Source organism: Scomber japonicus, chromosome 7, assembly GCF_027409825.1.
Source record: "Scomber japonicus isolate fScoJap1 chromosome 7, fScoJap1.pri, whole genome shotgun sequence".
NCBI classification, from domain to species: Eukaryota; Metazoa; Chordata; class Actinopteri; order Scombriformes; family Scombridae; genus Scomber; species Scomber japonicus.
In genome coordinates this window covers 25,399,018-25,426,531 of record NC_070584.1, presented here as the reverse complement: position 1 = coordinate 25,426,531, position 27,514 = coordinate 25,399,018, and the positions used below count along the sequence as shown (strand labels likewise).

General features: G+C 38.1%; 1 protein-coding gene across 1 annotated transcript in view; it reads left to right on the top strand.

The window, feature by feature from the left end:
• Window positions 1-27,514, top strand: part of raver2 (ribonucleoprotein, PTB-binding 2) — an 84,512-nt gene that overhangs the window by 18,527 nt on the left and 38,471 nt on the right. The window contains exon 2 of the mRNA XM_053322038.1: window positions 2,018-2,084. Coding sequence (XP_053178013.1) covers window positions 2,018-2,084 — 67 coding nt within the window. The remainder of the gene's footprint in view (window positions 1-2,017; window positions 2,085-27,514) is intronic.

Below are 27,514 nucleotides of genomic sequence, written 5' to 3'. Positions count from 1 at the left end.
GAGGATTTGGCATAAGATGTGTACTGTATGGAGAAAAAAAAAAAACATATTTCCCTTTTTTCTCCATCCCTCTTTCTCGCTATCTCCATCTCTATCTCTCTGTTTGTTCCTCTCAGTGATTACTGCTCACTCTGCACTGATTTTAAGGTTGAGCAAGCTAACCCTTTGTGTGGGCTGCCTTGCATGGCCTTCACTGATATGGAGCGTGCCTTCTCACTGCGTACATGAGTGGGTTGGATGGTGGTTAGAGAGATAGAGAAAAAAAAGTACATATGCTACTAGAAACGGCTCAAACATTGTATTGACCACTTGAGGCAGATATGTTTTGTCTCTATAGAAATAATGTGATAATCAGGAATGAAAATGTTTTAAGTGAAATCTGTGAAATCTGTCCATGTGACCTCCTGGAAATGTCAAACCTTCTTTCGCTCTTGTGTAAAAGGTGATTACTGTGTGAATGAGTTGGTGCATTAGAGTATTGCAGAGTTCTTTTTGTTTGTTTTCTTCTTTGAATGGTAGCAGAAGAATATGGGCAGCATTAGCTGAGAGTGAATAAAAGCACAGAGAACCCTAAACCTTAGCCTAACCCATCAGAACAGAACAGATGCTTTCTCAGTTCTTAAAAGACTATTTTCATCTAGTTTTGCCTCATTCAGGCTAATTTATAAAGCCTTTTTATTTGCTTTAAACCAACTTTTGAAAATGCGGTTCACATTTATTTATTGTATTTTTTTAAAAGTTTGAATATAATTGGATAACAACATAATGAGAGACAGGGTGGGAGGAACTGGAAAAGACAATATGACAAGAATAGGAGAGAATCTTACCACATGATACTTTGATCACGGTGAGTTTAGTGTGTCTGCACCTGAGGATAAAACTCTCAAAGTCCTGTTTGAAGTGAATCATAATGCACTGGCCATTTCTTTTTGCCTCTGGTGCCACTTAACAGTAATCATTTTGTGTTGAAATGATCTTTCCATAGTCATTGTTAAGGCTGAGAGGCTTAGGGGTTGTTTTAGCACTGAGGTTGTTTTTCTGCTCACTGCTCAGTCCTTCCACCTACACTGTGTTGCTGTTCAATCTGTAATTGTGCTCCTGGACATGCTTTGACAGTTGTTGGACTAACACGGTTACTCATGTCACAGGAGTATATAAAAAACCAACATTATTGTCCAGCTCAAAACAGTATGTGCTGTCATTTACTTATGTGCAATACTTGTGTGAGTCTGTGTGGCTGCAGACAAGTGAAACCCACCAAACAGGGGCTGAGGCTAACAGAGCTAGCAATGTGCATGGAGGTTCACAACACCCTCAGGCAGGGCGTGAGGATCTTTTGCTGTGCTACTGCATTGTTCCTTTCATTATAAACTCAGTAAAAAGACAAAATAAAAGTCTTTATGAGGATGGACTCCACTCTCCATTCTTATGAAGAATAATTTCAGGTTTATTTGTGTGTCTCTCATGTGGATTGGAGTGCTATAAGCCTGACAGGAGACAGAAAGCTTTTTATCTTAAGTGTACACCTAAAAATATAACCAATAATAATAACTACCCATTAGAGACAAATTATTGCAATTGGGAAGTCTCCCATCAAATCGTGTCCAAAAAATAAGGTTTCTTCAGTGTGTGTCTTATGATGTGCTAAAATACATTTTTATAATTCATCTAATTAAGCTTTCACGACTGTCAGTATGTTACTGAAACCAACTGCTAAGTCAATAACAGTAACTTCCTGTTAAAAGAGTACCCTGAACATGTGACCTGCACAGTAAAGTTCACAGTAGTAGAGTTGTACTGTAATTTCTAATATATTTATTGATTAGGTGATTGATCAGTTTTACTTTACTTTTTTGAAAGGTAGCACATAATAAGTAATTATTAAATGTGGTTATTATCTGTGATTACTTTTTACATATTTGAGTTTGAACAGTTCTTTGACAGTTTTTTGTTGTTTCATTTTGGTGATTTATTAGCTCAAGTTTCTCTCTGTCTCTGTTTTTCTCTCTCCTCATAGGAGGTCCATGAAATTCTGAAAGAGTATGAACTGAAGTACTGCTTTGTGGATCGCAACAAAGGAACAGGTAAAAGTCACTCTAAAACTGACATTCAGCCATATACAAATGCAGCTTTACTCAGATTAACATTTTGCTTAACTACTAACTAGTAATTGTAAACATGGAGCCATGACACCCCCTATTTCAAATGTGCTGTTATAGCAGAATGAAAGTTGTGCAGCAGTGATAATTATGAATGAAGTGAAGCAGGATACATGATCATAAAGGGTAATAGTTTGATGTAAAATAGTGTAATGGTTTGGATGATGGCCAGCCAGATACTCTTGCCTTTGACTCCAGTGACTAGGGTCTGAATTAGTTTAGTTTATATAGTGGTTATTGTTGGTTGTGAGCACAGCACTAGTGGTTATATGACTGAGAATATCATAGGTCTAGGAAAAAAACAAAAACCTGTCTGTTGCTGTATAACAAGCTAAATTGTCTCTGAACTGACTCAGACGAATAAAATTCATCAGAGATTTGCACAATACGGTTAGATTTAATGATAAACTATAATGCTGTTATTAGAAGGCAGAGTGCTACATAATGCACTCACTGTTATGCAGAGTGTCTGAGTGTTTCTATAATTCAGTAATTGATTAAGCTTGTGTTGTGCTGTATTTTTTCCTTCCATTGAGAGGAGTCAAACAATCATATGTAGTATCACTTGGAGTTCAAGTTCAGGATGAATTGTACATTAAGGTAAATGAGACTGCAAGATTGACAAGTGAGAGCAATAGTTCAATTCAGTTCAACCAGTTGTAAAATATAGAATACAATATTTTAGTATTTAGTTTTTTGTTCAAATTAAAATGGACTGAATTCATATGGTAAAAGTTGTTCTTCAGATGTTCAGTCTTTGAACAAATACAGGATGCATATCAGGGGTCTCTCTTATCTGTCTGACCTTTTGCGTCTCTCACACACACACACACACACACACACACACACATACACACATACACACATACACACACACACACACACACAGAGAGAGCAGACCCTCTGCCCCTAGAGTGTGTCCCTTTCCAGGGAAATCTTACATAGTGTCTATATTTAGTCCATGCAGTCAGCCAAGCACCTGAAACATAACGCTTTTAGAAAGTGGAGGGGAGCTGTAAACAGCTGAGATATCAAAGCGCCGGCTTGTCCAAAAGGTTAATGGTGTTTCAGAGCAAAAGAGAGCCTGATGAAAGATGGGCCCTCATCAGACCGACAACCACTGTACTCTACTAATTAGGCTGCTCCAGTGGCTCTGATGTACCTGGGTGGGTGGAGTAGGATGGTAATGTGGCGTCACAGACCTCAGAAGCTTTTTAAGACAAAGTGTAATTTTCCGCAGTAAACCTGTTGTGATGCTCATGATTTTGCTCGTGGCATTGCTTTGTCTCTTTCTTTTTTTACTCTCTCTCTTTAGATATCCTTTATCTCTCTCTCAGCCGCTGTCATTCCTTCTCTAACACTGCCAAAGATCTCTGTCAGTCTCTCCCTTTTCCCTACTTCCTTTTATATTTATCGTTTCTCTCTACTCTACTGAAGTACCACTTGTTTAATTTCAAGGATTTATTTCAGTAGTTTGACAACATAATGTGGTAACGTCTGGGGGTCTCAATATTAGCTCTCTGAATTAAAAATGGGGGATGTTTGAGAGGAGTTTATCTTCAAAGAGTTCTGTGAAGGGCTTCGGGTGAAAGCGAGATAAGGAGGGAGGTTTTTCTTTTAAGTTACTTTTCCAGGTAATTTCATCCTGAATTTTGTTAAGGACACTGTTAAGATGGTACATGACAGCAGAGGTGTGGTTGTGGGAGGGGTTGTCTGCTCAGTGGCAAGACCAGGAGCTTTCACAGCTTGCTAGCTTTACTTTTAAGCTGAAGCCGATCACAGTGTGTCTATAGGGAGAAACTGAACACCACAGTGAGCATTCTCAGATGATATTCTAAAACCTCACTATAAACCCTGAACTGACTGAACAATCAGGAGTTAAATTAGTCTTTTTTCTCTTTCGGTGGGCAAACAACACAACTGTGGATGTTGGCATCAATTGGTTAGATATGGGGCTGAATGGATTGACTATTGTGACATGGCAACTTGGTTTTACCAGATTAAACTTAAAGGTTTTTTAATTGATATACAGTATAATTTTTTGTCTCTACTGTCTTTGAATGGATAAAAAAAGTAGTTCTTAGTCATTTAGTCAAACTTTACACTCATGTCCGACCGTTGAGCTCCTCTAGACAATTAGCCACCTAGTCACTCGGTCAAGGCACAAGGTACCACTCTGCATAGTGGTGGAATAAAGTTCATACTGAATTCAGGACAGAAAAATCATCTTTCACAGCGAGTTGAAAACCCATCTTTTCAGTCTGAATCACAACAACGCACTAGCAATCTTACGTTACTTTATTTAATCTGCTGGAACTGGACTGATATCTGACTTAGTTTGTTTTCTGTTCCAGTAGATGTGGACGAGTTCCTACTGGAACAATAGTTAAACTTGGTCACACTGCTTTTTAACAACCATACGCATACTGAAACAAGTGCAAATGGGATTGTTGTAGGTAGGCTGCAAACTCAGCAGGCAGGGTTCCCCTAGCTGGTGTGTGTGTGCATGTATGTATGCTGGGAGATTCCTGACTGCTGCAGTTAGAGGTGTGAAAGATTGATTTCAAGCATCTGTAGCTTGTGTGTGTGTTTGTGTGTGTGCTGAAGGATTGAATATTTTACCTTGATCTGGTAAAGCCCTAGCTTTTCACCTTCTCACTTAACCCTAACACACACTACCAACCTCAGCTCCTGTGGTTCTATACTTTGTGTGTGTGTGTGTGTGTTTGCGCACTTATGTATACATGCCTTTGTGTTTATGTGTTAACTGTCATAACAAAAATGTACAGCGGTGTTTCTACATGTTTCATAGGGAGAGCAGTGTTGGTACAGTCATATGTATGTGTGTGTGTGTGTGTGTGTATGTGTGAGAGTGAGTGTGTGAGTGTGTATGTGAGTGTGAGTGTGAGTGTGTGAGTGTGAGTGACATAGTGGTCAGCTTGAACTTACCAGACATTGGATCAGTTTTCATGGCAGCTGGATAACATCACCCCAACCAACTGTTTACAGTCTGACTCACACTCTCCTTCCTCTCTCCTTCTGTCGCTTTCACCTTCCCTGTTTCTAAAAAAAAAATGGCAAGATTTCTGCCACTATGAAACACTGAAGTGTAACACTCTGTGAAGTGGTTTTAAGTTAATGAACTGAACTGTGTAGAGAAGATCTTAAAACCCAAACCCTCAGAATTGTTTATTTTCCACTGGTTACAAAAAGGAAAATATGCCAACTTTGCATATGGAGATTCTCAGTGTCTGTAGGTGTAGTTTTAACAATCCTTGCTGTTACAGATTCACTGTTCATTTGTTTTGACTATTTCCATTTGAGTGAAGACATCATCACAACATGTAGTAAAGATTTAAAAAAAGTTAGATTCTTATATGAGAGCCTCATTATCATACACTTTTAAAAATGTTTTACTTGTCTCAAAGGCGTCCTTGTATCTCATCCTCTACTTCATGAAAGTGAAATCTTATCCTTGATTATTGAAGTTTTTTGAGCTTTTTTTTGCAAGGTGCTCACTACTGAAGTACAGACTGGTGACAAAGGAAAAAACAACATACATGTTTCATCATAGGATAAATGTGATGACTCAGAACAACTTTGTGGACCAAAACCATGCCAGCAAAATGACCCCAACAGTATAACAGAGCCACCGGTCCCCTCACTGTAGGGGTCAAGTATTCAGACCTGTACCGCTCTCTTGGTGTATGCCACTCATACCTCCCCCTCCCCCACTCGTTGAGAATATGGTGAAGGATGACTCGTCTGACCATATCACTTTGTCCCACATCTCTGTATACCAGAGCCTGTGATTTCTGTACCACTGAGCTCTCCAATGTGCATTCATCACCCCACTATTTGCTGATGTCTTTCCCATAGATCTAAATGCAGATGTCACTGTTCGTATTGAAACACCAGCGAGTTGAGCAGTCTTTGTGACTGAAGCTCCTGCCACCATTTCCCCAGCAATGACAACAACAATTTACTCTTGCCATCTTGATAAAAAATCTGAATCAGCTGGGCCTGCTCAGCATTTTCAAACACGCCACAGAGAATGATTGGATTTTAATTGCTTAATTGTACCACACAGTGTATCTGCAGCATCTGCATTTGTTATGTTTCTCCAATCATTTCTCCAGGTTTGTACTTTAATTTGTCACCTGTCTGTACTTCTGAGGTCACTAGTGAATAACAGTGTGTGCAGTATATTCTTGCCCTTTTTTTAGTTTATGTATATGACTTTCTGTAGATGGAACCCCTTTTTAATCACTGTTCAGCTATGGTGTTTGTTGATGCTAATGTGAAGCAGATAACTCTTTCTCTGTTTTCCAACAAAGTCACTGCTGTTGCTGTTCAAACTAGAGACTTCTGAATAGACATATAAACTTTCATGAACAGATTTTGTGTGGGTTATGTCACGTCTGTTGTTGAGAGAAGACAAATGAATGAAAATGTTAAACGAAGTGCACAACCATACAGGTGTTTTCATTATTCTGGCAGATTAGATTAGATAGGTGGAGGATGGTGGGAATTATTAGAAGTCACTGGAATTTGTGTATCAGTATGAAATGATAAAGGTGTGAATTGTCCCATCCTACCAGGTTCAATAAAGTTAACAGGACAGTAATGGAGATGTCAATCAAACACTGTCTGTACATAACCACACAGTCCAGAGAAGAGCGTTAATCTGGTAAAACAAGTAAAATCACCTGTGTGGGTGTGTGTGGGTGTGCTGGGCCTTTAAGGATTGCACTTAAAAGCTCTCAAACACCAACTCACACACATTCCTCTACTTTAATAGAAAAACAGCTGAACACATGTGGAAAGATGAGTCTCCCCTGTTGTTCTAGTTAGTGTGGGTTACAGAAACCGTGGTCAAACAATATATTGAGCTTTTCCCAGGTGTTCTGTTTATATTCTAAGATGATCAAGTATGTCCTAATGAAATTTAAGCATAATGATAAAATGCTAATTCTGTTACATTTTGGACAGAAAATTCAAGTGTGCATTTGAGGATACACTGTTGACAAAGATCAGCAGTACATATAAACATACCAGGTAACAAGCTCACAGTCTTGTAAAGAATGTATTAGTTGATTGAAGCTGTGTCTTTAAAACCATCCAACCCCAGCTGCTGGTGGGCAAACTGATGGCTCTCAGGGTTAATCCAAAACTCATTCTTTGGATTAATGACTTTCTCCTGAATCATACCCAGCAGGTGAGATTAAGACAGCTATTTCCTCTCCTTAGTTTATAGATACAGGGACCCCACAGGGCTGCATTTTATCTCCCATACTGTATAGGCTGTACACCAATGAGTCTTTAGCTTTAGTCTCAACTCGCATCTTTTTTAAGTATGCAGATCATACAGCCTTGATGGGTTCCTAAAGCCTGACAACTCATCCTTGGGGTGTTTTGAGATAGAAGAGGTAGGGAACTTCCTTCTATAGTGTTTGGTCATATATTTTAGGCATAGTGGAGGAGAAGTCCCACTTACCAATGTCAACATTGAAATACTTGATACTTACAAATACCTCTACCACTACTGAAGTCCAATGAATGTGCTACTGTGAAGGTCAAAAGACTGTAACGGCAAATGTCCCTCTAATGGAAATTGTACAGTTTTAATGTTGATCGTTATGTCTTGCAACTTTCCTACAGCGCATCTTCTCCTTTGGCCTGATTTTATGTGTTTGGTAGTATGTGTTACCAGGATCAAGATAAATTGCAGTGCATGTCATGATCAAGATGGTGAGTGGAGTCATTGGGTGTGACCAGATGTCAACTGCTGAGTTGTGTAAAGACCTCATTGGGAGTACGGCTGAGTGCAGAAATAAGAACAAATAGGTTTAGCACATTTTTTGTTCCTTCAGAAATTGAGAGACAGTACAAAATATAAGATTTGATGGTATGTAATGAAAAATGTAATTGCATCCGGTGGCTGCATGTTGTATAGTTGCATTTATATCTGCTTTTATGACTGTTCTGTGTACACCTTAACCATTTGAATTTCCTGAGCTGGGATAATAACATTTACGCGGACCTTGAGTAGACTGCAGTTAGCTTATAAAGCAGCTACTGCGTGTATTACTTTAAGGAATGGTTCTGCCTGATGCCAAAAACAACACTAATTTGATTGCAAGAATTATCTAATCTGTACACACAAATGACTCATTTGAGAATTAAAAAAAAAATCAAGACCACAAATTAGTTGTTTTTTCGTTAATGACACGTTCCGGGCACAGTAGTTTCAGCAGGATTGGAGCCAAAGCATAGTTTTACATAGACCAGGCACAGGCCCAAATGAATCAGGCCATGCACAACTGGGAGTGGGTTGGAACATTGGTTATCTATATCAGCAGGTGCTGAGAGCAAAAGACAGGGATAAATGGAGGAATAAGAAAGGAGAGATTCTCACTATAATCAATCTCACCTCATTTAGTTACTTGCTGAGCAACCAGGAGAGAATTAGCCTAAAATCGGCTTTCGCCCGGTCAGGTAATCTGTTACTAGACATTGCTGGCTTCAGTGTAATTTGTTGAGCTTTTAACAAGAAGGGTGGTCAGCATGTCAGCGGGTTCATTTACATTTCCCCACAAGGTTGACTTAGAAACATGTTTCATTTTTTATGATGTGAAAATTATTTGCCTACAAATCATGCTGCATGGTTAATAATCTGCCATCCAATTCAAAATGGGGCACACTTGAGGAGTTTACACCCCTCTCATGAAATTAGTTTGACAGATTTTCATGTTAATAGAGAAAATATTGAGCCCTGTTGCACATTTCATATTGCAATATTCAGAGACAAAAGTTATGTGTTTTTGTCATTGTGATGCAGATCATGGCTGTTAACAGTCAGATGAGCTTGTTTTATAATTGGGTTTTTTATTAGTTTGATTTCTCTCTGCTATTGTTTCATATTAAATCATGCAAAGTGAATGGGAGCTCCCTTTTTGTGAATTTTATTTGAAGGATTTTCACATAAAAGGTTTCAGGCTTATCAGATAAATTCATCTTTAATATCTGAAAGTTTGAAATCAATGCTTTCTTAGAGAATATGTGATGCAAAACACATAATTTTGGGCATATTTTCTGGTTATTTATGAATAATTGGGTTGCACAATGGGCAGTATAGATGATACATTATTTTAAAAAGGCTGCTTTATAATCAAAAGAGCAGCTAAAAGGCAACTGTTTCCAGGTTGTGAGCCACATTTAGACCTCTAACATGCAGAGACCACAGCACAGATGTTTATTCTCAGCAGGTCAGTCACAGTCCAGTTGTTTTTCATTGTTATCTCCAAACATCAATTCTGGTATTTGAGAACCTCATATGGGTCAGGCACTGCATGCTGTCAAGAAGGTATGGATAAAAAAAATGGCATAAATCATCTGGGGAACAGAAAATGGCTACGTGGTTTTATGTGAGAAGAAAGATTTTTTATAATTGGTGTGAAATGCACATATATTCCCTCTGCGTATCACATATGCGGACAAAAAACACAGTCAAGCATGCATAGGACTGGAACATTTTGAGTGCTAAGTTGATCACTTGGGAGTGTGAGAGCCTGTTCGTTTTAAATGGTAAAGTGTGTTTTTGGGCACTTGGGAACTCCTCTTAGCAATGAGTCCTTTTTATATGGGTGAGAGGTTTGGACTCCTACTTTTATACCAACTTCATTTGTCAATTTATGGATGTGTGCAAGAAGCCTGGATTTATTTTCCATACATATCCATATCCATACACTGGCATTGAAAATAGTGACCCACACTAATAATGAAACCAACTTCAAGCACAGGTATGTGTGATGGAAGATTACATGTTTGATTAACATCCACTTGTTAACTTCATTAAAATGTAACAGCTGAATCTCTGGACCTTTCCAAATTAGTAGCGTATTTGATTATTTATGACCATCCTTTTGTTGGATATATTAGATACACTAGTGACTGCAAATCCACTGACCTATCACACTTTTGTTTCATACCAGCTGGTAATGAAAATGTGTTGCCTACCAGCTTAACTACAGAGACAATGTTCCTAGTATTCTTCCTTTTTAGTTGCAACTAGGGACTTCTGTTCTATTTTGTTTTTGATATGATATGATCACTTTTTTAAAGCTATATTTTAGGACAAATAAGTTTACCCTCTCTTTTAGAGATTGGTTGTATAGCCCAATGAATACTGGATTTCAATGAAGTTTCTAAATAAGGGTGCACTGATCTGCCTTTTTTTCTCGTGATATGGATTCCAGGACATCTGCTGCTACAGATTACCCATCCTCTTTTCACAAAATTTAAAATCTGGATAATAGCCACTCCCATTGCACACAACTAATTATTATAGCACAAACAGTCAATTTCATAATGACAGTGACGAAGAACACATTTAATATGGATCGTCATATCTGGCCGATACCCAGTTCAGATACTGTTTCATCAGATTGTGTCCGTGAATCCCTATTTCTAAACTTTCTATCATAGCCTATCAATTTTTTGTTGTGCATTAGTATATTTATACCAATGTTGTTAAAGGCCCGCCCAATTTATTTTGTCATGTACTGTGACTGCAATCAAGGCAAAAGATGATGATGATGATGATGATGAGGAGGAAGAGTTTTGTTTAGTTGTCTCTAGATAAAGACAGGCCTCCTCTATAGTTAAGAAATGTTCCTAATTACAAGTCATTTTAACAACACTCACCTTTGTAGCAGTGTTTGAGAATGTAATGTAATCATGCATCACCTCAATGTTAGAGTCCTTTTCCTTGAGGAGCTTGTAAATGGCTTCCCCTGGGATAAAGGTGTTAATTACACTAAAGATCATTTCTTGTGGATACATTTGTAATTGACCTTATATTAATTTTCTCTCTCTCTCTCTCTCTCTCTCTCTCTCTCTCTCTCTCTCTCTCTCTCTCTCTCTCTCTCTCTCTCTCTCTCTCTCTCTCTCTCTCTCTCTCTCTCTCTCTCTCTCTCTCTCTCTCTCTCTCTCTCTCTCTCTCTCTCTCTGTTTTTCTCACACTGTTCACATGGTAACTAGTCCGTGGAACCTCTACTGGCTTGTTCCGACCTCTGCTCTGATAGAAATGTACTGCTCAGAGCAGCTTTGGCATGCATCGGCACCTCATGACCATATCAGTTCACTGAGCCAGCCTCCACCGTTGTTGGACTTATTAGGTCATACTGATGGAAGTGTTTATGTGTCTGTGTTTCTCAGTGTGTCGTGCAGTGCACATATCTGTGTTAATGTGTGTGTTTAAGCGTGTCCCCGCTGTGTGTGTACGTTTTGCCATGTCTCCATTTGAGGCTTTGCTTCGGGCTGTTGCTTCAGCTCCTCGGCTAATGATGATTTTTCCTTAAACACCTTCTCTCCCAACACACACTATGACACATACATGCACAAGGAGACTATGAGTAACCTTCCTGCTCTCCAGATTTTCACCAAAATACGATTTATTGCCAGGATAACTCTCAAAAAATCCCCTCAATGTACTTTTATCTATGTCTCCCTCCCAATGTCTTCACTGCTTCCAACTTCTCAGTCCCTCTTTTCCTTACTTTTTTCCTTCTTTCCATCCTTTCCTCACTATTAGCAAATTGGAGGCACTTTACCAGCAGCTTGTTCGCCAGTCCATGGCCCGCATTCAAAAAGTTGAACATCCATCATTATCAGTCTCCATGCTCACATTACTATCTGGCGGGATTGCCAGCACCGGATAAAATCTCATTATCAGAGCAGATTATGAGTTGGCTGCAAATTTGTTCATGTTAAGATTCCAGCTCTGGTGATGTTTAATTTAAATTTTGTGTTTCACATCCAAAATGTTTCAGTTCTCTTGTTGCCAGAGGCCTTTGTGTATGTGTGTGCGTGTCAGTCAGTAAAACGGCTAGTCCACTGTGCATGTTTAATTTTAAAAGAGTAGATATCTCTCTTGGTTATGAGTTTTAATTATTTATTTCTCATCATCAGTTTTAATCAAGTAGTTAATATTTATATCCACGACAAGTCATTTGAGATCATAACCCAGCAGAAAAGAAGTGTATCTTTACAATCATGGAGCAAAAGTTGCAGATCAGTAAAAAGGTTCTTTTTGGGCATATTTACATTTTTAGCCATGCTCACAGCAGAGCTCAAGGGATATAATATACTGTTTGTTTGACCACTTTGGTCCAAAATGTAATATTTCAACAACTAGCCTTTTTATACACACACACACATTCATAATCCACAGAGGATGAATCCTAATGACTTTCCTCCCCTCACTTTATCTAGTATTGTGCTGACACTCGAAATGTGTCAATGCTAAGTATACATTTGTTAGGCAAACTAAAAAGCCCTTGATGTTTTGAATGTGCTCCAGATGGACACTATTTTCCCACAATGCACAAAAGAAGTGGAGGAGCTGCACAGAGATGGACACAATTAAAAGCAATAGTTGATGTTGGTGGTGACACAATTCCAAAAACACTTCAGAAAAACATAAAAATAACTATTGAATTTTTGGAAATATTGTATACTAAGTGCAGCAAACAGGAAATGATACTGTATACAATAAGTATGTAGTATGGAATTGGGACATAGTGTTAGTCTTTTTAAATGTTTAAATATGAGAAAATGTTTGAGGTATGTTTTGGTTAGTTTTGGATCTCAGCTGCTAAGAATCAAATCAGCTTTGAGTTGGAACCTTAGCCAGATAGTCAGAATGGCAGACAGGCAGTTCGACACACAGGCACACAGATGCACGCATTTGCATATGTACCAACAGACTGGCAGATGAAGCTGTGTGCCAGCCTGTTAGGAATCTACATCAATCCATCCATCCATCCAAATATCCAACCATCCAGGCAGCCCACCAACCAGCCACATCGAGCTAGCTGCTTCCACATGACACCACCAGTCCCAAGCGCAGCACAAGTCCAGAGGTATGTGTACTAATTCGGCAGTGCTGCGGAACCGGGGATCTGGGAATACAATAGCGAGGGTTATCCTGGGAATCCCAGCCTTTCAATGGAGGCCTTTGTGTTTGTCGCTGCACTGTCCAGTAATGAAGATAACACATGCAAGCTCATTGGTCTGTTGCTTTGTGTGTATGTATGTGTGTGACAGGGTGGGTGAAACAAAAATACACAAGCCGAGAGGGGACCTATATGGACTCAGTGACTCGTCCCGCAGCAGACAATCGCTGAGTAATAACACCATGTATTACCAGTGTCCCTGCTTGTACCGTTTTCATTTTTGACTCAGTCATTAAAATGATCATAAATCTCCTCTTTGTTCTTTTTTTTTTTCTTTACAGCCTTTTTATTTTTTCTGTTAGTGTATTTTCAGTAAGCTATTCTCTCTCCTCAGTTTTTCACCACTGTGTTGGAAGATGAATATCTTTGTTTGAGTTGTTGTCAGTTAGTGTTTTTCTCTTGGTAATGATGCTGCTGAATGGAAAGTTGATTAGCTTTGCTCTTAGTTGTTTGAGATGTCTGGAAGGGTGCATTTTGTTTAGAAGTAGAAGTTGATGGTGTGAGAAATGGCTGCAGTTCACTGCCTGGGGTTTTCGTAAATGTCTAAAAAAGCATTAAGCTCATTACATGCAGCATCACTGGGGTGCTGAAAGCTGGTATCATTTGTAAAGAAACTTCTCAGTTCTCTTTATAAATGCTTTAGAAATACCTTTTCATTGGAGGATTTTGGAGATTTGGATTTCATCTCCTCATGTTGGTGGTTATGCATCTATCAAAGAACATGAATAGCAGTAACAATTTATGTCTAAGCTTCACAAAAGTAGTAATACAGCTCAGTGTGATCAATGCACAAAAATATTAGAAAGCATTTACTCTAGCATGTGACAAAAATATACGGTATATACATTAGAAATATATAGTCACAAGCATAATGATGTAAACTTTAACTTTTATTTTAGGCTTTTTACAGTGTAGAAGTTTATCATTTCTTTATATTCCCAATTTATCAAAGGGTCACTATGTACCTTTTCATTTATGCCAAATGACCAATAGGCAAATAGAGGACAACCCTAAATATTCCCATTTCCTAAAAATGCCAATATTTTACACATATTTATTTACAACAATATAAATCTTACTCCAGCTAAAAGAAAAAGAATGAATGAAATAAATGATAATTCATCAATCTTGGTACCTATCAGCTATACAACAATTTAACCTGTGGGAGCAATCGCTGAAATTTTGGGGTGTCTGATATAGCGAACAGATTTTCAGAAAACTGATATCTGGGCAAAGCCTTCCTCTTCTGTGTGCTGGTAGTTGTTTACAGTTTGATAAGCAACTTGAAACGGTCCAGACGACATTTTGACTAATGTCTACAAACAGATATATGCGTAAGAATGCAGATAAATTAAAAATAAAAAGTGAAATACTTGTCAGGAGATAGCTGATGGGTTCCAAGATCGCATTTTGGCCAATGTTCCACCTTTTGTTGTTTACCTGCACGCAACCCAAGCCTGCTCAAACGTAACTGATCAATACCACAATACTACAATACTACAAGTCCCGTTGTCTACAGGTTCTCCGTTCATTTGCAGATATCTGTTTATAAAGTTTAATCATCCTCAATAATCACTGATTAATCATTTCAATCATTTGGTTTCAGCATCTCAATTGTGACAGTTTGTTGTTTTGCTTAATGTCATAATTCACAAAAAACTGAATATCTTAAGATGTTGGACTGTTAGTGAGACAAAACACGTAAATAAGACGTCACCAGGGTTCTCTGAGAAATTATCCATACCCTTTTATCCCCATTTTTTAGAATATAGTAGAATTTTTTTTTCAGCCCTAACTGAATGTATGTAAACAGAATTGGTGAATATTACCCTAATCACAAATTAAATTACTCTGGACCAAACACTTCCTCTGGCAGCTTTATACTTTCTTTTAAATGATTAGTGAATTGTAATCTGGCTGTTGCTTCACCCTCCACACATCAATACCCAATGTAACAGTGTAAGCTAACAGTATTCTATCTTCAAACACATAACACACCCCTACACCATTATGCAAGAGTTTTCACAACATCAAACCATCTGTTTTCCCCTTAATGAAGAAGCTAAATATTTAAAGTGAACATTGTTCTAAAGAGTTCTGAGCCTGCTAATATGACTGTGCTCCTGCTTTATTTTACATTAAGTGCAATTATTCAAATGAGGACATTAGTGATTAAGAGTCGAAGTTTTACCTTTTCAGTGGAACAAGACTTGTGCCTTTTTTGTGTGTGTGTGTGTGTGTGTGTGTGTGTGTGTGTACAACACTATCTTAACAGAGCCATTAAGAGCCTCAGCACTGCTCTTTTTCTATTTTTCACTTTTTGTTCTCCATCTTCCTGCCTTAAGTGACAGCAGCAGAGTCCATCTCTCCTTGTTCTAATTGCTTCCCTGGACAGCAGCTTGTCACCGCTCCCTTTCTTTGTTTCTCTGTATCTCACCCCGTCCCCTCCTTTCCTTTCCTCTCCTCCCCTCCTCCCTTTTTATTTCTCCCTCTCTATCATCATCTGTCCATCTGTCTGCTCACTAAATGTAAATCAGCACAGGCCACACAAATGTGATGCGGCTGTTATCTTTGATGTTATCTCACACACACACACACACACACACACACACACACACACACACACACACACACACACACACACACACACACACACACACACACATATGACTGTACCTCTTGCTGACAGGCTGACTGAATATGTGAATATATGACATGTCATGTTTCATGTTTCTATGTGTGTGTCCATAATTTTCAATTCTTGAGATGTTCATTAGGCCAAGTGCACTGTGGGTACATAATGAAGTGATAAGTACCCCCCACACACACGCCTCTGCTTGTTATAAGACCTACTCAAGATGACACCAACAGAGGAGATGATGATGACTGTGATGATTCTCTTTCCTTTGCCAATTCTCACCAGTCTTATTGTTTCTTTCATTTGATCGTTAAAAGGAGACTGTCAACAATGAGGCACAAATTATGTAATTCTGAGAAAAAATGTGATGAACAATACTATCGCCTCACCAGAGGGGCTGCCTCGTTAAAGCTGAATTGTATCTCCAGAAGCCCATGCATGAATGTTTTTTTTGATGTCAAGCCATACATGAAACAGCACATCAAACTGTCTTCAATGTGTGTCATTATAGATTGACAAATGCCCCAAAAGGTCACATACAAACACACACAGATATATTTACAGTGATGACCTAGGTGTAATGGATGCAGCATTATGGGCAACAGTTGTAACACACTCAAAGATTGTTTCTCTCCATCAACCTGCATTTACATAGTCTAAAAGGTAACAGTGGAAGGGACATCATACTTTTGTAGTCCTTTTGATGGGGTCATATCATGCTTTTTCTGTTATTTTTTTATACTGTTATGATGTTGGGATTGGTGGTAAACATGTTTAAAGTTCCAAAATTTGAGGTGCATGTATGTTAATGCTCCTTGAAAGTCAAAAGCCACAGCTTCAGCCTGGTCAGAATGCTCAGTTATCAAAGTTACCTCTGCTTCCTCCTTGTGATGATGTCAGATCGGTACATTAGTTGTTAATGTTGTCCACTTCGGACCAGATTTGGGCTCAAACATTTACTGATGTATTTGAGCAGTTTTCATTGCAAGTAAAGAACGAGAAAAAGAAGTGAAATCCTACTGTTTGTTTGTGTAGACTTCGGAAACTGCTGGCCAATCAGGATAGAGTGCACTCATGAAGAGGGAGGGCCTTAAATAGACAGGAGCTCAAACGGTCTGTTTCAGACAGAAGCTGAACTGAAGGGCTGCATAAAGGGAACAGGATATGTCCACTTTGAATAATCATTGATAGTATAACTAATGTTTTTTATGTGTTTTTGGCTTTCTGGATCAACCTCAGATTCACATCAGACAATAAAGAAACAGTGTTATCCAGAAAGCACAAACACATTAAAACATTTTGTAATTTAGAAAGAGATACAACCTTTAGCCCTAAATTGATTTTTGCTTAAGATGCTACTGGCTGGTTTTCTATATGAGTAAAATCTTATTTAAGACAATCAAACAAACTCCTAACCTGTCTACATACTGTATGTCTGCAGCTATATAGCATACAACTTGTAGATAGCTTAGCTGGCATACATCAAATAAGTAGCTAATGTTTGTATTTTTTGTCAGATATGCCTAATACTAAATAGCTGCATCATTTGAGTGCTCCCATAGTACAGTGCATATCTGCAGTTACATATTATGGTATCAGTAACAATTACTTGGGTGGAAGAAGGGTTTCTTGTAAAGTTAACAAATGCTCTGCTTTTCAACATTTTCTTTTACGAGTTGCGAGTTGTATTCACACATCCAGATTTAATTACATTAATATGTATAAGCACAGTGGAGCCAGATGCAATGAAAAACTGAAAAACCTAAAAGTGAAATGAAGACAGATGTATGATTTTCTCCATCTTGTAGAGGTCCAGTACTTTTTAAAATCCAAACGTTGTATGATGGGGGATCATATTTCAGCCACCATGTGATACCTTTAATGGTAGCCCCCCAAAAGGTGTAACAAATTGTTGATTCTAGACCCTTCCGTCAAAGCCCTCAGGAAAGTTTTAGTGAACTGATATTGTACGGCAGGGGGTTGAGTTGTACCTTGTGATATTGTGTACTGTTTTGGCTGTGGGGACCTTCGTTGCATTTTATCTCCTCACCTCTCTTTGTCCACATTTCCTGTCTAGGTTTGTCTCTATCAATTAGGCTAGAATGTCAAATGATAATAATTGATTGATGCTAATAATAATAATAATAATAATAATGATAATAATGATACTTGTTTTAGAAGCATGGACTGTCTTTGATTTCTATGGCAGTGAACTACTATTATAGAAATTATAACTTCAAAACTAGCTGTGGAAAATGAAGCAGTTTTTATTCTCCCCTGTGTCAGTCGGCATCTTTAAAATAATGTAGGTATTTCTGTCATTTGGAAAAAAGCAGAAATAACCACTGACTGTGTATTAACTCTCAAGTTTCTCTTCAGTAACCAGAGTTGGTGTTTTTATCATCAACACTCTTTGTCTTATCTGTGGCTCACACCAGTGCACATGAATTTACATGAATAATACAAACACACACACGGGTGCACACATATGTACACATATGGTTTGGTCCCAGTGTTATGGATAGAAACCTCTGCACGAATCAAGAGTACACACATACACAATGTTACACATGATTCAACACACACATCTGTATTGTTATGGTCTGATACTTTTAGCTGAGTTTGTTATCAGAGCTTTCCACCTTGCTTTCTATGATAAGGATACACACAAATACACACAAAAGATAAGAACTTATGAGTGTGCTGATCACACACACACACACATACACACACACATACACACAGCTGGTCTTAATGTAAATCCTCAGAGTGCATCAGAAGGGGAAGTATACCGTGTGAGCCTCCCTGAGGTATTGTCTCACAATGTGGTTTTGAATATGCATATTTTCCCTTTTCTGCTGTTTTTTTTTTGTTTATGAAAGAGAAAGAATGAATGACAGACTAAATGAGCTATAATGTATCTGAACCATTCTTTCTATTGTTTTTCATTTCAATAATATACATAGTATATATAGTTTGTCATTACTAAAGCCTGTATCACCTGCATACCATAGATGATCTTTTGCATAGTCACTGTCTGTAGGGTATGTTAGAGGTAACTGCATCTCAGCAGTGTCAGTTCCTGAGAAAAGGGAACCTCCTGGTTTCACTGGTATGGATTGTTTCACAGATGTGTATGTGAGTGTTTATTCAGTTGAGAGTGAGACATTTTCACAGGCGCATGGTTTGTCTGAGAGCTGAAGAATACATTGAATCACATTGAATTTTATGGGTTTCCCTTCATATGCCCTCAGTTGAGAGTGAGACATTTTCACAGGCGCATGGTTTGTCTGAGAGCTGAAGAATACATTGAATCACATTGAATTTTATGGGTTTCCCTTCATATGCCCTCAGTGACATGGATGTTTTTGAACACTCAAGTCACTTTTGTGGTTCATTGTTGTGCTGCATTCATGTCAAATTGTTTCCAATCTTTCTGATCCTTCCCAACCATTTGACATAGTGTGAATACAGCATTAGCTTGTAAGGGCTTTAGCTGGATTATAAATCTTATTCTTTTTTCATTAAACAATTAGGAAGGTAGAGAGGAGAGGAGAGAGAGTGATGCAATGAAGTAGTGGAAGAGTGACATTTCAAGAGAATGGGTGGTGTTAGGATACAAAGGTACTGAATTAATAGATATTGACTTAAAATTAGAAAATGAATGACTAATGATAAAAAAGGGGACAGATGGAGGGAGGGACAGCTGGAATGACTGATAGATAAAAGATAAAGATAAAGAGTGATGCTGTGATCTACTAGAATGATCAATACATGATTAATGGATAATACAAATGGCTAGCAGGAGAGGGATTATTTTTTATTATGCACTATCACTGTTATTTATACAACAAATTGTCTGATAATACACATAGTAATAAACTTCCAACTGCTGGTTGCTATAGGAGCTACACTCATGTCAATTCAAATTTAAATCTCAACCAGGAGGCAACATTGTGTGTTTTCTTTCATGAATATCTTTTCAGCAGAAATGCAAATTTCCCCACAGTATGTTTACTTGAAAAACTGTACATAAGATGCAGCACACAAAATTCTCAGGATATGTTAAACGATGCATCCATTTTTAGAGTGAAATGTTTGAAAGAGGGACACAGATGCTGAGTGAACAATGTTGCTGTGGGCGGGTGAGTGGGCGGCTAGTTGAAGAGATGCCGAGTGTTGGATCCACTCTGCGCTGCCTCTTACATATCTCATCCCCTCATTGCTCCATCTCTGTCCATCTATGCATCAAACATCCACCCACCAACCTCAACATACCTTACTATAAAATTTGAATACTACCACTACTACTGATAACAGTAAGCACAACAAAAACAATGAGCAACCATGTAAAAGCCAGCACTACAGTAGATGGATGGTAGTTCACACTTCACACACTGTTAATATCTTCCTTGTTTCAAACTGATCTTATATTTTGTTACATTTGGCAACAACATCCTTTCTAATGTTACAGTAACTTCAAAGTTTAGGATAGGTCCTCAATTGATTAGATGGAATCTTATTTTGAAATTCCAGTTTACATCATTGACAAATTAAACTATAATTAAACTCATATGGTACAATCCAATCCACACTAAGTTCCACCTGATAAGGAGACCTCTTTTCCTCATCAAACCCAACTGTAGAGATCATTATAAAGGATCTGGCTTTTGGGTTTTACTGGCTGCAGTCAAGACCATTTCAGTTGGATTAATGACAAGTCCAGGTCCAAGCAGCTTTGAAATCAAGAAAAAAAAGGATCCATTCAGTATTCTTCATGCTGGTCTCTTGAAATTGTTGTTTGGGTAAAACTGTGATACAACTTTAATTACTCGGCACAATTCTTTTAAATTTAGAAAGGATTGAAACGTGTAAGGAACAGAAGAAAAAAAATGTGTAAAAGTTACATCATAATAATAATTTTAATAAAAATAATTCTAATAATAATAATGACTTTATTTTGTATGGCACCTTTCATGAAACCCAAGGTTGCTTCACAATAACAAGAAACACAGACAAAAACGCACATAATGTTCTAAAATTGTGATTATAACTCTTAGAAAAGAATATTTGTATTAGCAATAATTATTCTGATACAGTGCTATGACACTATGACATACAGTATATCTGCATATTTGTGGTTCTCTTCTCAATGAAAATGAGGATCCTTGGTTGTCATGCATTACCTACCTTTATTACAGAATTTTGCATCTGCATGACCACAGAGCATGATGACACTTGACAGTAAAAACAAAATGAAATGATTGAGACTGAAGACTGTAATGGTTGAGGTGGATAAGGCAGAAAAGTTCAATTCAAGACACCAACAAGACAGAGACAAGTTAAGATAATGGAAAAATACATCTTGTGATGGAGACTGGACTTGACAACCATGTATTACAGATAGGCATGGGCCAGTATGAGATTCTGACGGATAGCCTTAGACAAAAACACGGTATTATGATTACAGCTCTAAAATGTGATATTTTGTATTTAAATCTGTATTTAAAAACAAAAAAAAGAAAAAACTTTTCTATTGAGTCTTTTATTTTTAAACAATACATAGAAAATGATAGAACATTAGTAAAATCAGATTTAAAATAAAAAATAATAAAAAAATAAGTGCAGTCCTTTAACTGAGGTTAAACCTGCAACTCAAGTCACGACATAAATTAATTATTTTTAGTGAAAAAAAACAACACAAAATGCAAATAAATGCAATCACTTAACCTGTGGCTCAAGATCAGAACATAAATAATTGAAAAAAGTAAAAACTCTTAGATAGATAGATAGAAGATAAAAATAAATAAATGCAGGCAGGACCTTAAAACTGAATCTCAACAGACTTGCTCACTATCATATTCGACGTATTGCTTCCTCGGGTTGCCACTGTCCGCAAGCACGTTTTGCACGTTGGGCGACCTTCTTCCTCCAAGCCACGGCTGTCTCATCTGTCTTATCTGACAGCTAATGATTCAAGATTCAAAAAACGTTATTGTCTGTCACATCGTTACAGGGCTCAAAACTAGCTGTCGGATTCAAACAAAGATGTCGGTGGTGTGGAACTTCTTCGGAGTAAATGAGACAAATAAAACAATCTATGCAGCGGGAGCATCTGCAAAAAGTTTCAACATGAGAATGGCGACATTAATCAGATCAGCGATAAGATATTACAGCCAATCTCACAAATTGCATAAAATGCTAAATATCGGCCGATCCGATATAGCCGATCAGATCGGTGGAAAGCAACTGGAGGTGCGCGGGAGGAGGGCTACTTTACACTGCAGCTGCATACGACCTGAAGGACCTCCACTTTCTCTCTGATGAGACGTCACATAAAAAAAACCCTGCTCATACCGCAGGAACGGTATGACGGAAAATTTGAGTGGTTTTGAAACTGTGACTATTTCATACCGTGGTATACCTTGAAACCGGTTAACAGGCCCATGCCTAATTACAGACAACCCTGTATTATAGTCCAAATAAGTGTGGTAATAATTTACTGTTATCATTCAAAATGCTACATAATGCTTTGGAAACATGGGTGCAAAATTGATCGTAGTTTTACGAAATAGAATATTTCATAATAGATATGCACCAAGTATTGAACCCACAATGTCCACTCAAGAGCTGTCATGGAAGTTGCTGCTGCAGGCTGGAGGACTGTGGAGGGGCTGATGGATGCTAACAGTGAAAGAGGAGAAAGAGCGAACAGAATCAAGAGGAGGAGGAGGAGGTGGTGGTGGTGATGATGGAGAGGAGTGTGGGAGGGCCGACATGCTGGAAGACAAAAAGGCTCTGAGGATGAGAGGGATGCTGGGAAGAGAGGAGAGGAGGACGCAGCTCATCTGAAGTGTTTACTCATGTAGATTCTCTAGCAGAGAGCGGCAGGGAGGAATAAAGCCACAGAGATGCAAAGGAGGATGAGGGCTTTCTTGGTGCTACAGAACTAAAAGGCACAATCAAAGCTTTGTCGTAGCTGTTTTAGAGAGTGCGGTATATTTGTAGACATACTTTCTGATTTACCGCAAGTGTTTTAGCACAAGTACCCTGTCAAAAGAGGCACTTATCATTCTCATTCATTTATTTGTAGAATCTCTTTCGTAATGTATGATTTTCAGATGGTGCAAATGTTGGGATAGCCTTCCAGATCAAAGTAGTGATCCCGTCAAAGATGATGTTTGCTGTGATCTGAGGTTTATACACTTTGCAGTTAAGTCAAGAACATCCTTGGGGTATTCATTGTTAGGATGATTCAGAACATGTGCAGTGCTTTTACTGGTGTGAGGTGTATTGGAGATTAATAGAAAAGGAGAAAGAGCAACAGACAGAGAGAGCTCATCTTGTCATCCTCCAGCTTCTCAGCTCTGCTTCACATACAAATACCTTAGCTCTGGTTTAAATTGCAATGATGATGTCATTTCTAAACACAACCCCTAGCTCTCTGGTTTTCCCTAATCTTCCTTTCATCTCTAAAGCAAATTGAAATCTTCGACATCATTACTCAAGCAACATTTCACCTTTTAGCAAAGACGAGGATCTGTGAAATGCATAAAATGATAATTTGCCACACAGTAGCTTGTAAGGGACCAAGGTATTATGTAAAAAAAATGATAGGTGACTTTGTAATTTATGTTCTAAATGTTGCACTTAGATGGTGTTTTTTCCTCCACACATTTTCAAAGTGATAGATTTCAGACAAAAAACAAATGCTGAAGTTGGATATTTGGTATAGATATACTTAATTTCAGTCATTGTGTGTTGCAATTTCCAAACTGGGGTCACTACTGACTTACCACAAACTGTCAACACAAGTAGTATTTGCAGATAGTATTTGCATCCATCTTTTACATTTCATACATTGATAATAATTATGGTTGCAGCTAATGATTAATTTTCTTTATTATGTCTGATATCTGATTATGTTGACTATAAAATGGTTAGTTATTTGGTCTCTATACTGTAGCATGTCAGAGAATAGTGGAAAATGCACATCAGATATTTAAAATCACATTTTTAAAGGGTTTGGTTCTGCCAGTGGTCTGAAAACAAAATATATTCAGTTAACCAGAAGACTAATTAAAGCAGCAAATCCATACATTTTAGGAGCAGAAACCAGAGAAATGATGGTATTATATGATAAATCAATCTTAATTGCTGCACATCGACTAATTGATTACTAACTGACTAATCATTTCAGAACTGCAATTTCCATAATATTGTGCTCTCTCTGAGTAATACGATGAAAATGTAGGTGTCTTGTTGGCTATTCAATTGTTTAAAACCAATGGAAAAATTATGTTTTTCAATGATAGACCATCTGAAAACAATGTTTGTTTGTATTGTACTCAGTAATTACAAGATATTGCTCCAAAATTATCATTTCTATTATCTATATTTTTCCAGTTATCAGCCACAAATTCAAAAGCACCAAGCTCTTGAAGTAAGTGAGAAAGCTTTAAGATGACAACATGTGGACTGCAGTTATACTCTACGTTTCTCTCCCGTTGGCCCACTGAGTTGTTTATTTCCGTGAGACTCCCCTCTCCACCTGAGACTTTCATCTTGGCCTCGGGGCCGAGATGAAACAGCAGGACCACCTTGCACACAGCATGAGGGACTGGCCCCTTTGGGTTTCGGGGGTTCGCCGCGTCGTTCATAACTCCCCTGTTTTTAATTAGCTCCTTCAACAGGGAACGTGGCAGCAGAATTGCAGCCTTCGAGGGGGTTTCAACGGAAGATTTCTTTTCTTTTCCTGTGCCCCTACGCACTCCTCATAGGAACACAGGGAATAATCGACGTGTTCAGAAGTAGAGACCCATAATTAAGACGTTAGCGCTATTGTGAGGAAAAAAAAACAATGTTTTTTCACGTTTTGTCTTTTTCTTTTTGTTTTCTTTTTTTTGGCAAAGTTCACTCGGTAGCCCACTCAATGATTGTCAGACTGTGAATTATAAGATTATTTGTAAGCTATTTAAGAGTCTTTAAGTTCTTCTTTTGACTGCTAGAGAACGTATTGAGCACGATTTGACGTCAGCCCCCCCCCCCCCCCCCCTTCTGGGGCTGCACTCTGTCATTAGAGGCAATAGAAAGAGAGAGCTTCAGTATAATGCCCAAACCATATTCTATCTATCTCCTCATAATACCCCGTAATGCTAGGTAGCATACTTAGCAGGTTAAAACCAGATTAGAGTCTCAGCTTAGTGTAAGGGATCCATTACAAAGTGTGTGTGTGTGTGTCTGTGTGCGAGTGTGTGAGTGTAAGAGTATTAGATGGGGTTTGAGGTAATTGATTTGGATGGAGGCGGTATCCGAAGGCAGACAGAGGCACATGGAGACGGAGATGGAAAAAGTGAGAGAGATGAGAGTAGTGAGAGACTAACAGACAAGACAGACAAGCATATAGCCAATAGATATGAAGAAATACAGTAGTCAGAGGGCAGTAAGGTGGGAAGAAAAGGCACAAAAAGACAACGCAGAGAGATCAATAGATACACATGCAGTGGGGGGGGCAGAAAGACAAATAAAGGCAGGCTGATAGATGAAGGCACTGAGATACATAGAGGTGGGGATAGATTTTCTTTGTGTGATCCTGACCTTGCATTAGACCTGCATACAACAAAAAAACTCAAAACAAAAGATGCCTGAGGAGCAGATGTCCTGTTACTTATTGTAATATTTTATTTTTGAACATCCTCCCTCCTAGAGATGCACATATAAAGTATATAGTACATAAATGCCTCCACATGCAGAGGTGTTCATACTCTATCTTTACAGTCTTTGTTGTTTTTCTTAACTAAAGATTGTGGATTTTTTTTTTTTTGGGATAGACATCTATGTTGAAGGATTGGCAAGCATGTAGATACCCACTGTGGCTTTGATGTGAGATGAAAGAGGTGGGGTTTAGTGAGCGGGTCAGTCAGGGCAATCCCGTCTTGCATACTGTATGTTTTTAGCTACCTCCAGATCTGCTCCAGATTTTTGATTTGATGGCACACACCAAAGTTGAAAGGGTGTGAAGATGTTGAGAGTAAATCGAGACAATGTTGGGATTTTTCCATAATCATTTAATGCCAAAAGTAGTCATCGATTAGTTGTAGGCGTAATATTGTTAGTTTATTTTCAGTGTATTATGCCTACAGAGTATAAACAGATTTTTGGTGGATATATTCCTTGAAATGCAGGGCTAAAATTAATTACTTGAAATGGAAGACACGTAGATGTAGCCAGCTCTAAATGAAAAAAATCTGAGTTTGGAAAGGTTCTGATTGAAGTGTTTTTTTTTTTTTTCACAACCAAGAATCATCCTGCTCATATTTTTTTGGCTATGATGCTCCCTATGATGAGTTTCAAAGACACCAGCTGCCAGTGTTTTCCATTGAATAATTTAACAAACAATCACTCATTGGTTTGTAGGCCTGGAACTTAAACTGCTGCTTTGAACTTTCTATTTCCTCGGGGACCAAACTATTTGTTGTGCACTCAGGATCAGACTTGGAACTTGTTACGGAATTGCATTGAAGGTGTGTTAGGTAATTTTAATGCCTGGAACAATAGCCCGAGGGTATTAATCATGTGTAATTTTCTTACCGCAATTCTCTTGCTGTTTCTGGGGGTCATTTTCCACATCAACGAGCAGCAGGCACAGAGCACAAACGCGTATACATAGATTATGCAGATGGGGGAATGTAGGCCGTAAATGAGCTGTTGTTTGGAGCTTAGTCTGGAATAGCTCAAAAATAGTCCATTTCGCCCACTTTGTTACAGAAGCATAAACATTTGCATACCTGCTTGATTTTATTGCACTGATGGAAGCCCAACATGGTGCCTGAGGTTAGGGAGGTCTGTGTTACCCCATACAGGTTAATCCCAAAAATAATACTTTCCATCGGATGTTTTAAAATATTCATGTTTATCTATGCAATCATTTTATACACACATCATGTTGGAAACGTATTTTTGTTTCCTCTTCCATATGAATAATTATAAAAGTGTTTTTCAGTGTTTGGTGGTTTCATTCGGGAGTGGAATATAGCTGCCTTTTACTCTTCAACATCCATATTAGCTTCTATCATTTCCATTTACAGTTCTAGCAGAATTTGAGGTTAAAGCCTCTTTGGTTTTGGCTACCTGAACAATGCTGAATATTAACACTCTCTGCCTGATTCAACTTCTGTGACTTTACACCAGTAATGGAAGACAAGAGCTACAAGTGACACTCAACTTGTCCTTCATGCTGCCAGATTACAGGCTTTCATTTTCAACTCCATGTGTAGCATCATTATGGGAACACCTAAATGGGATACTCAAAACGTAGCTGTGGTCAGGACACCTGTGTGTGTATTTATATATATATATATAAAACAACCAAAATGTCCTTACTAAATGCTTTTTCCTTTTACAGTAACTGAAGATGTGTACACCACTCATTATTTCAGAATGTCATCACTTTGTATTGATGAACTATAAAAATAACATCAGTATATTAAGGCAGAAATATTGTTTTTGACTAGATTGGGCAGCTCTGTATTGCTGTATATAATTTACAGCCCCAACCTCTGAAAAATAGAACGCATAAAGCAAAAAAGATTATACATGAAGGGAGTGAACATAGACAATGGTGAAACTCAAAAACATTACCATACCATATCTCTTCTAATAGTGGTCAGGGCCTTTATTTACCTCAACTGGGTACCAGG